Source organism: Mus caroli, chromosome 12, assembly GCF_900094665.2.
Source record: "Mus caroli chromosome 12, CAROLI_EIJ_v1.1, whole genome shotgun sequence".
In the NCBI taxonomy this organism is placed as follows: Eukaryota; Metazoa; Chordata; class Mammalia; order Rodentia; family Muridae; genus Mus; species Mus caroli.
In genome coordinates, this window is record NC_034581.1 from 98,346,292 (window position 1) to 98,357,007 (window position 10,716).

General features: G+C 47.6%; 1 protein-coding gene across 1 annotated transcript in view; it reads right to left on the minus strand.

The window, feature by feature from the left end:
• The window catches only part of LOC110306582 (alpha-1-antitrypsin-like), a 19,757-nt gene that overhangs the window by 388 nt on the left and 8,653 nt on the right, over positions 1-10,716 (minus strand). The window contains exons 3-5 of the mRNA XM_021178652.1: positions 4,184-4,827; positions 2,412-2,682; positions 958-1,105 (exon numbers count right to left, since the gene is read on the minus strand). Of these exons, the coding sequence (XP_021034311.1) occupies positions 958-1,105; positions 2,412-2,682; positions 4,184-4,827 (1,063 nt within the window). The remainder of the gene's footprint in view (positions 1-957; positions 1,106-2,411; positions 2,683-4,183; positions 4,828-10,716) is intronic.

The following is a 10,716-nucleotide window of genomic DNA, read 5'->3' on the forward strand; positions in this document are numbered from 1 at the left end:
AAGAAGAAGAAGAAGAAGAAGAAGAAGAAGAAGAAGAAGAAGAAGAAGAAGAAGAAGAAGAAGAAGAAGAAGAAGAAGAAGAAGAAGAAAAGGAGGAAGAGGAGGAGGAGAAGGAGAAGGAGAAGGAGAAGGAGAAAGAGAAGGAGAAGGAGAAGGAGAAGGAGAAGCGAAGAGAAAAGAGGAGAGGAAAGAGAGGCAGAAGCATGTCAGAAACTATGACATCCCCACTTGAGGCTGAAGCAAGATTCAAGGAGGGCCACCCTGGGCCATCTTCCTCCTGGACAGTCTTACCTTATCCATCACTGCCTCTCTCCATAATCACTCAGAACCTCCCTGACTCGGCCTTCTTTTTTATTTTCTCCCTTTCTGACCCCTATATCTCATACTCCTTGATGCTGCCTGAAACCTCAGAGGGGAAGGACCTCTCTGTACCCTATGTTCTCTGTGTCCCTTTTCAAGTGCATAGTATTTAGCTTCTTGAGTCAAAGACTCTGAAAGTGTCCCTCAGAGTGCACAAACTCACCAAATCTACAGCTCATGTTCAACCGCCCTTATTTTGAGTTTACTGATTTTCCAGGAACTGTTGGCTTCCTTGGTTAACTGACCCATAAATTGGACTTTGTGGTTCAGTTGTCACTTTGTGGAAGATTCTAGAACATTCTCTGAAGTCACTGAGCCTAAGACTCCCCCAATAAGTATGAGAAACCAACACTAAAGCAGTAGGAGGCCTTGGGCAAAGATTGCCAAGGAAACACCTCAGAAAAAACCATGGGATGGTCTGCCAGGGAAGTCATTTCCCAGCTCTGACCTTTGACCTCACCCTGTCTAGCTACCTCCTGAGACCTGGGCCTTGCTCACATGTCTTCTCCACCCTCAGTCTCATGCCCAAGTTGTGCCCTCTGCATTCCCTTCTACTCTCCAGACACCTGGAACTACTCATTGGTTAGGTGGCCTTACCTTGGACAGTTTCACAGGACCATCCATTGTGACTTTTGAGAGGTCAGCCTCGCTGCTGAAGATCTGGGTGATGCCTAGCTGCCTCATGACTGTTATCAGGTCATAGGTGGCAGAGATGGTAAATTTGGGGAAAAATAAGTTGGCAAACCTGTCATAGGGAAGAAAAACAAAGCCTCATAGCCTTTCCTGTTCTTCTGGGATCCACCATGTTGGGAAAGTGTTTTCTTTCTCATTTACTGCTTGTTGTCTCTGACCATAGCAGTAGCTCCTCAAGTTCCATCTCCTCTGAGAAATTCTCCTGACAGAATCAAGATGCTCACATGGAACCCTGCCTCACCTCCCTCTTGGTAGCTAGGAACGCTCCTGAGAGTTAGCAGGAGCTGATGCAATGGAGTGGCATCTACTCAGACAAGAAGAGTGGAGTGACCCTGAAGGAGGCCGGGGAACAAAATGTTCTTTAGCTCTGTGACTAGTTCTAATCTCAGCTCCATCTTGTCCTCTGTTCTCTGCTGGGAGTCCAGGGTCTTAGGGCTGTACTCAACAGAGCAGCGCCTCTGCCTACGCTTGCCTCAGGCTAATGAAAGGGATAGCAGGGCCTGGGGGCACTGACAGAGAGCACACTCTGACTTTTTGGCTCTTGGAACCACACTCAAGAGTGACAAGAGAACAGAGCCTCCTGCAAATGTGCCCCAAGGTCCACCCTTAAACTTTCCTTCTCTATGCCTCTTTAGCCAAGCTCTGCCAGTGTCCACAATGAGAGACATCCCACCCAGATGAACTTATTCTCTGAGTGTCTTTTCAAGGAGAGTCCAAGGCCCAAGCACCTCATACTCTGGGGCAAATATCAATTTCTTTTTTAGCAATCTGTATAACGTTCAAGACTACAGTGATTCAGATTAGTACTTGGGACAGAAAGCTTGCCCAGCAACAATAACTTTACCAATGCCCATTCCTGTCTTAGGGTTTCTTAACCAATGGACTGCATGTGTCCTAGAAACATAGAAATTCCTCCCGTGTCCCCTTTAGATTTCCCTTGCATTATCCTCCTTCAGTGTGCTGGTGGTCATTCTTTGCTGCCCCAGGACAACTGTCTTCTCTGGAAATTCTCAGACTGACATCTCTGGTGCACACTCTGTCCTGGAAATTGTACCAATTGGGGTCTTTATCTCAAAACCCATCTTTGTTCACAAAGCCCAGCAGGATACATTTGGAAGGCTCAGTGTGTATGATGTGAAAGCAATTTCAAACACCAGGACCACAGAGTTCCCAGTGAGCATTGCTGGGGTATACAACTTGGCTAGCACTGTTTTCAAGAGATTCTAGGTCTTGAGTAGTAGCTGTCACCAGGGATGGGGGTTCCATCTGCCACAGCTGGGCTGGTGGCCAGTCCTGAGGGGTGAACTGATGACAGAGGATAGGACAGTTCTGAATAGGTCCACATACTGGAGAATCACCTTGGGTTAATATGCCTATGAAGGCGATTGAGGTACTCATGGCTCAGGTTCTGTACCAGCTGCTGCATCTTCCCAAGGTCTGGCAGAATAAAGATGGCCATGGCATTCCCTACAAAGTGCTGTACCAGCACCCAGCTGGACAGACTCTCATCCTTGTGCAGGTAAAATTTGCCCAAGCGGTTGACCATGGTCACAACATCCACCTTGCCTGAATCCAGGTAGAACTTAGCTTTCAGAACATGATCAGCATCAACTTCAACGTTCTGGATTCCTGGGGAGAGGGAAGAGACAATCAGCAAGTGGTAGGATCAAAATTTAGCTAAATGTCAGATCAAGTGTTCCCCTGGCCTCTTTTGAGATGCTACTCTCTTAGCCTCAGCTGCATCAAGTATCAATGATGCACTGAGTGTGACCACAAAAGTCCGCCCAACAGACTTTTTGATGATCACCTGAAGCTGTAGAGGATATAGAATATGTTTGTTGGACTAATTATTGGAAAATTTGCAACTTCCTTCCTCCCTCCCTGCTTTTTCTCTTTTGGATATTAGGCATATTTGATAGTTTCCTTAGGACTTGTTTGTGGTAGAAACTGAACTAAGGACCTCCCATGTAGTCAGGCCACTTCTCCATCACCGAGGTACAACTCTGCCCCTGCCTGGAGATTCTCAGTGAACACTGGAAGCTCCTGAGTCAAACTTCACTGCTGAAAGATCCTGCCCCCTTCAGATAATCGTTCAGTATGTATTCAGGGACAGTTCATAAGTGCAGATGCCAGAGCCTCCTCAGCTGTGCACAGTGTCACCACTGAGACCATCAGAGATGGCAGAGCCTCAAGGACTGAGCTCATTGGAAAGGAGCAGATGATGGAGCTAGAGACAAGACCCATCTTTGTCACAGCAGAGTTGTGCAGGACTCTGCCCAGCGACAAGGATGCCATGGTGGAGGGAAGACATTTTAGCCTTGATTCCCAGCCCCTACCAAAGGGGCTTAAATATTAACTTAAATATTCTTAGACAGGATATCAGCCTTCGGGAGCGGGGCGGGGGGTGGGGGTGGTGGTGGTGGTTCAGGAATTACTTGCTCTGGGTAACTATTAGCTCTTCCATGACCAGAGAGCAATGGTTAGCTTTCACTATGAAGGTGAGATGGTCATATCTCAAATAGTAAAATGATTTTTTGTTTGTTTTTCTCTTTTGGATACCATGGTTATTGCGTAGTTGAGTAACAGGGGCCTCCATGCCTGATGAAGTGAATTTGATCCCTGGAGCCTAGATGGTAGGTAAGAACCACATTAAAAGGAAGGAATTGACAACCATGGGTTGTATCTGGTGTGACCTCCATACGTGTTCTGTGGCATGTGTAGATATACACGTACTCACAAGAGTAAGTAAATATATGTAAAATGCCACCACTTCTCACTTAAAGTTAGTGATAGCCATGCTACCAAGGCATTGTCATAGGTCATTGTGTGACTTAATCATCATCAAATGATGGGGCTAGTCAAATGATCTCCATGACACACACACCATACTCATCATCATTTCTGATCCTATAATGAGCAGCACCCCAACTGTCCCAAGGTGATTATCATTTATGAGCCCACCAGACTTCTCCCCAACCTGTCTGCTTTGACAAGTACTTCTTCTTCTAAATGAACTCTTACATGCTCAGTTTCTTGCCCATCTATAAATTCTTTTCTAGTTGAGAATAAGAGCTTGAACCCCAGGGTTCTGACCTCCATGGTGGCCCTCCCAGTGCAAGCCCTACCTTACCTTCAAAGTAGATGTAGTTCACCAAGGCCAGAACTGTGTCTATCGGCAGTTCCTTGATCACCTGTACTATATGACCATAGCTTTGCTCCTCCACGTGTTTATTGACCTGTGTCATGGCTGCTCGAGTGTCCCTGAAGTCTATGGGAATGGCTTCCGAGTGGTATGACTCTGTTACCACATTTTTGAACTTGTTTGCCACCTTCAGAGGTTTATCAATGAACAGGCTGCTGCCCATGGTCAGCTGGAGCTGCTGATTTGGCTGGAAGAGTGTATGGAGGAAATATTGGAAGCACTTGTGTACCTCCCTTTCTGTCATGTCTATGAGACTGAGCCTCAGCCCCTTCAGGATTTGATGGTGAGTGCTGCCCTGAGCTCCCAGGGAGAGCATATCAAAGGCAGCCATGATGTTCACTGGGGAGAACACAATGTTGGTTTGTTTGGGCCAACGGATTGCCTTCTCAAGCAAGAACAAGGAGATGTTGGTGATGGTGGGTGTAATTTTCCGACATTGAGGGAGCTCCTGGTCCTTGTTGTCATGGTATAAGGCATCTGTCTCTTGGTAACCTTTAGTCTGGGAGCCAGGGAGCTCATAGCATAGACTGGCTAACAAGAAGAAGTTGCGATAGAAATAGGGTGACATTGTCCTGTAAGACAAAGAAGGGTATAAAAGCCCTAAATCAGGACCAAGGTAACTCTCACTGGCCAACCCAACCATTGACAGCAAGTGAGAGCAACTAGTTTACTAAAGCTGTGTACCCAACTGGGCTCAGAGTGCTCTGCATCCTCATGATGGAAAGAACCAGAGAAGACCACTACTGTCACAGAGCTCAGTTACTTTAATTTGTTTCTTTGGTTTTCTTTTTAAAAATTTACTCTGTGTGCATGTGTGTGTGCGTGTGTGTGTGTGTGTGTGTGTGTGTGTCTGTCTGTCTGTGTGTGTGTGTCTGTGTGTGTGTATAAATGCTCACCAGTATATAAAGGTCAAAGGACAATGGGTGGGAGTTTGGTCTCTCCTACCATGTTACCATGTGGCTCCAGGAATCACCCAGGACCACCAAGCATGGCAGTGGCCATCTTACCCTCTACACCCCTCCCCCACTGCTTTTTTGTTGAAGTCCTGCAGCGGAAGCAATTATGGCCTTCCATTTCCTGATGAGAGAGTCAAAGTCCAGCGAGGTGAAAGCCCAATCCCAAAGTCGATGCTCAGGCACAGTGGCAAAACCAGATCCCACAGTGGGCTCTCTGGACCCATACCGCCTCTGCTTTTGACAGCTCTCCATGTATCTGCAGTGATTGTAAATTGCAAGTGCCATGGCCCAATTTTACTAGGAGTAAGGACGAAGGCATAGTAGATAAAATGGAATCACAAAAGGTTACCCAACAAGGGGGTCAGACCAGGATGAGGAGGAGTGTGCTGTTTTCTAGAAGGGTGGGTAGTGTCCATTGGCTTTCATGATTTCATGGGCAGAGAAGCTGCTGGCCAGAGAGGGGAGGATCTTGTGCTCAGGTCCCCTGATCTGATGGCATAAACTTCTATCATCTCCCTCTTAACCCGATTACAGCTACCTTCACATTATAGGTTACTTAAGCTTGGCTTGCTTTGAGTCCAAGTTCCGGGGCATTCTGAGCCTGGGGATTCCTGCCGATCTCAAGCCTATGAATTACACTAGGTTGTGGAGGCATTTGTGGCCATTACCTATGGGTTCCAGACAACTGGCTCCATCAGATTGACAGGGAAGGAAAAGCAAGACTCGGAGTAGTTTCACAACGTCATCAAGGTTACTCAGCCAGGAAAACTGAGCTGGGTTAGGCTAGTCTCCAGCTGCTGGCATGTGCTCTGTGTGCAGCTGAGGCAGTTCCTGTGGCTCTGCCTGCATTGGGCATGTGGCTTAGGCTCAGAGATAGGCACAGAGAATAGCAAGAGGGGTTTTTTTGGCGGGTGGTGGGGTGGGGATAGGGTTACATTAACTTGTTGGATGATACCTCTGGCAGCTCAGCAGCCCCTCTCTGTATGCTGTCACCTGAAGTCAGTCAACGAGAATCAAGGCCCTCTAGAGAGAAACAGTTTGGGGGGTTATGAGGAGGGAAGGGAAAAACAAATCTTGATTCTGGATTCTGATTAGGACTTTGACACCAGCCATTTTGTTACAACAAATACTTAAACTTGTCTACATCTTGTTTTAGACAAGGTAGCCGGTGTGGGGGAGGGAGTAAGAAGAATTAAAAGAGAGATCAATCTGTCAATAGGATGTGACCTTGGGGCAGTACGGGATGGGGGTTGGGGGGAGGGTGGGAGAGAGGAACGAGATAGGTTTTGTAAACTCCTAGTCGTCAACACTAGCTGGGGGCATGGAGCAGAGATGGAATTTGGAGTTGTGAACCCAGATAAGAATGAGTGTGGAGGAGGGAACAGAGGGACACACAGGTTATCTGGAGAGTTAATGAACACATCTCTTCCTCGTGGGAGTTCCCCTGAGGAGATCAAGGACAGACAGCACCTGGGCAGGAAGGTGGGGGCCCTGAGAGCAGAGGGCAAGGACTTCAGACAGAGCTCTGGAATTTGGATTTGAAAAAATCTAGGCCTGAAAGGGGTCCTTTCTTTTCTAAGGCAGTCAAGAGCCATTAAACCCCAAAGCCATACTCTAGGTCTGCATCAAGGTCTGGGTTCCAAAAGCATCAGGGAAAAGAATCCCAAAGATGGAAAAAGTGTAGGGGGAAAAAAGAGTGGGATTCCCTTAAGCAGGTCTTCTGAAGTGGATATCCAGAGGAAGGCAGGGGTCCTAAGGCTAGAGGAACTTCAACAATGGACCAGGTCAGCCCTGACCAATGCTCCCCAGTGTCCCCACTATGTGCTACGTGCTAGAAAGAGGCTGTTCTTATGTCTGGGCTCTGCCCACAAGAACTACACCTAATGCCTGTTTCCTCTTTTGTGTAGATGGTGCCATAGCTTGGGTTGCTGATTGTGACACGTAGTGCCCACGTGTCAGCCCCTTCCTGGCTGGCAAAGGACTTACTGAGAGTAGTTGGCTGGGGCCAGTGGGAGGCTGGTAGGCTAGATGGGGTTGTTCTTCATTCTCTTATCCTGGGGCTTTATAGGGTGGTAGAGGATATGCGATACTTGGTCCTTACATGCCCTGGACCCTCTGTACCAATGCATGTGACCCCGGTCAGGTGATGGTGTGACCTGAGGGCTTGGTTGTTCTTCCCTGAGCCGACTTAGTCCAGCATAACCAGCCAGAGCCATCCATCTGGAAAGGAAAATGTGAGGAGCCCTGTGGCCATGGCAGCCTACCTCAGAGAGCTACTGATGGAGGCTGTGGGTCATCCAGGAAAGTCTTCTGCACGCAACAGCAATGGCCTCAGTGAAGCATGAACCTCTCCCTTCATCTTTTTATACTCCGCACAACCTTGCAGTCTGGAGGTGGGACTCAGGGCCAACCTGGAGGCTAATGCTTAATATCACCTGCTTCTCTTCTGCCTTCCATGTCCCACATGTCCCCTCTCTGAGAAGGTTATCCACCTGCTGGGCTCTTGGCCCCGAGTGTTCAGTGTTAGCTGCATGGAAAAAGGCATTTGCTGATAACAAATCCTGATATCCTGATATCCCCATCAGGATAGGGATGTTCACCCAGGGAAAGTCTTTGGATTTTCCCTCCCAATGTCATCCCAAGGAGCCTCATTGGAGAGTGGCTAAGAGAATAACGAGACAGAGATAGAGGAGGCAAGGGAAGGACTATTCTTTACAGTGTAACCAGCATAAGGGATTTACGTGAGTCACGTCAGTGGCTTCATGGAACCATTGCACTTGACTATTGATACATACATCCTCAGGGGAGGGCCCTGAAGGCAAAGACCCCAAGGCGCAGAGCTGCTGAGGAACCTATGTCAGGTTGTGCATCCGACTCTTCCACATTGCAGCCTGATTTATCCTGGCTGGTATTTTTATTGTTGCTGGAGAGGGGGCTTGCTTCAGGGAGAGAGCACAGCTCCCTTATTCCTGTTCCAGTAGCCACCACGTGGGCTCTAAAATGAAGCTTTATCTCAGGCTGACACTGAGCTCTGAGGAGGCTGTGTGTTGTCCCTTGCACCCTGTGGACCTTCCTAAGACCTCAGAAGCCTTGCTCAGCTTGCAGATTGCACAGGAGTGGTGGAGGAGGGATGGCTGCTATCTCTGGCCTTTCTCGGGATTCAGGAAAGGATTTAAACTCCATGCTGACCCTGCATGATACTGACTGACTGACTGATACGCCTCCCCCACTATGGAGCTGCTCCCCCTTCAGATGGCACCTGGGACTCAAGTCTTGTCATGAGGATGTCTACCCGTTGCTAGGGTCCACTTTTGGGTATGCAGAGAGTATTTCAGCAGGATTCTGGGAGGGGACTTGTTGTGTAAGCTGCACCTCCTCTTTCTATCTGGTTGAGTTTCTATCTGGGGTCTCAGAAGGTCTCTGTCTCAGTGGGGTCCACCCTGTGAGCCTAACTCACAGCTCTTAGGCTCACCTCTGATTCCCATGCTGTTTTCTTAACACAGCTGAGGGAACATGAGAACATAGCTATGCCATCCTTCACTAAGCTCAGAGTTTTCTTTGTATCCTACTTTGATCTCTCTGTCCCAGAGCAGAAAGGGGACTCTCACTTGGGGACACCTAGCACTCCTGCAGTGCTGCAAGTAGTTTGTCTTAGAACAGAGCCGTCAAGATGGTGTGCACGTGGCTACAATGATGGAGCATATGACCAGCTTTGGGCATACTGTGGAAAGGGGACGAAGGCAACCTGTGTACCCAAGGCTGCCCCAGTTTCCTTTATTCACATTAAGCTGGCAAAATACTCTATGGCCACAGACGGTGTCATCTGAGTGAAGATGGTTTTACAAACAAGCAGGAGGTAAGACTAGGCTTCCATCCTGATTCAAGAAGGGAGAAAAAAAGGAAGCAGGTTACACACTAAAAAAGCAGGGTTCCCTTGCTGGGATAGTGCATAGCAGTGCTGAGTGATCAAAGAACCCTGGAAACCCTAGAAAAGCTGGTGCTCCAGCACAGCAGGTGCCCACTACTGAAAGCTGGAGGCAGCCTACAAAATCTGCCCCAGGGAGGAACCATAGGCATTCAAGCAGCAAAGGCACTGGGGCAGGGTGGCCCAAGCCCTTGGGCCACATCCTACCCAATGTGACCCGGAAGCCAGACTTCCTAAGATTCAATGCTTGCTCTACTGGCTTTCAGATGTGCGTCTGAGTCATTCTTCCTTCCTTTCTCTCTCTTTATCATGTTAGAAATAGGACTTTTCTCCTGTGCCTGCTCTACCATTGTATCTTGGAAGTGTGTTGCTTAGTTTGGTCTTTTGCAGGGCATCAGCTCAGTTTACCTTGAGTCTCAACTGAGACAGTGTGCTTAGGCTTTGAGCAGTCCTGCAACCGTTAAGATGTTGTGGCTCTTGGGGGATTAGAATAAACCTGCTTAGGTTTTTGAAATACAGAGACCTGTGGTGACTAGAAGCAGAGACCTTGGTAGTCTGAATGTTGACAGTCCCCCCCCCCCCCCAGCAAAGGCATCTATAGTAATGTCCCACATCCTGTGATGGAGCATAGTGAAAGGTCATTAAGTCTTTGGGGAGAAGGTTCACCAAGGGGATTGTGGGACAAACCACTCTCTCTGGTTTGCCTTATCTCTGTCTGTTCCCACTGTGATATGCAGCCTTCACTAGAGCTAGGCAGATCACGCTGCTTGATCTTGGATGGAAACATCAAAACTGTGAGCAAAATAAATTCCATCACTCTATAAATTTGGCTGCTTCAGGGATGTATTTCGGTCACTTAAAGGGGACCTTTTGCTTTTCCTTCATATACAGATGGACATTTTCTGTGAATTACACTGCTACAAACCCTGCTTACAAATTCCTTACCAAAATCCTCTAGCTACATTCAGGTACACGGCTGGGTAAATGTCCTATGACTGGTTAAATTGAGCAAAAATATTTGAGCATGAAAGAGCTTCTCTGACTGAGCATCATGGTGACCTAAGTAAGAAAGTTAAGGCCACTTCCTCCATGAGGTCAGCTGTATTCATAACTGGAGGAAGAAATGACATCAGGTTAGCTTAATGCACTCACATCTTATCTTGTTTGGACATAATTTGGTAGATTTCTGCCTAGGATTGGTTACAATCCAGTTGCTTCGATTGGGCCTTTTACTGGAAGAACAGAATGTAGAAATGCTCAAATGAATTCACTTTGACCCAAAAGTGACTGGCATACTTGGATGGTATATGTGCTTCAGACTGACCTTTCTACAAAGAAAACGAGAACCTAGATCAATAAATATGTAAATTGTAGTCTAATACATACAAGATCTTAGTAAAGTTGTGCCTAGAACTTCAGCGTGCTTGGGACCTTGATAAAGGTATGTGACTTGCTGACCACCTGATTAAGGATGGCATTCTAGAAAGATGCAAGAGAAACTTACTTAGAAGGAGAAAGAGAGGGAGGGGGAGAGGAAGGGGAGGGGAGAGAGAGATAGAGAGGGGGGGAGAGGGAGAGGG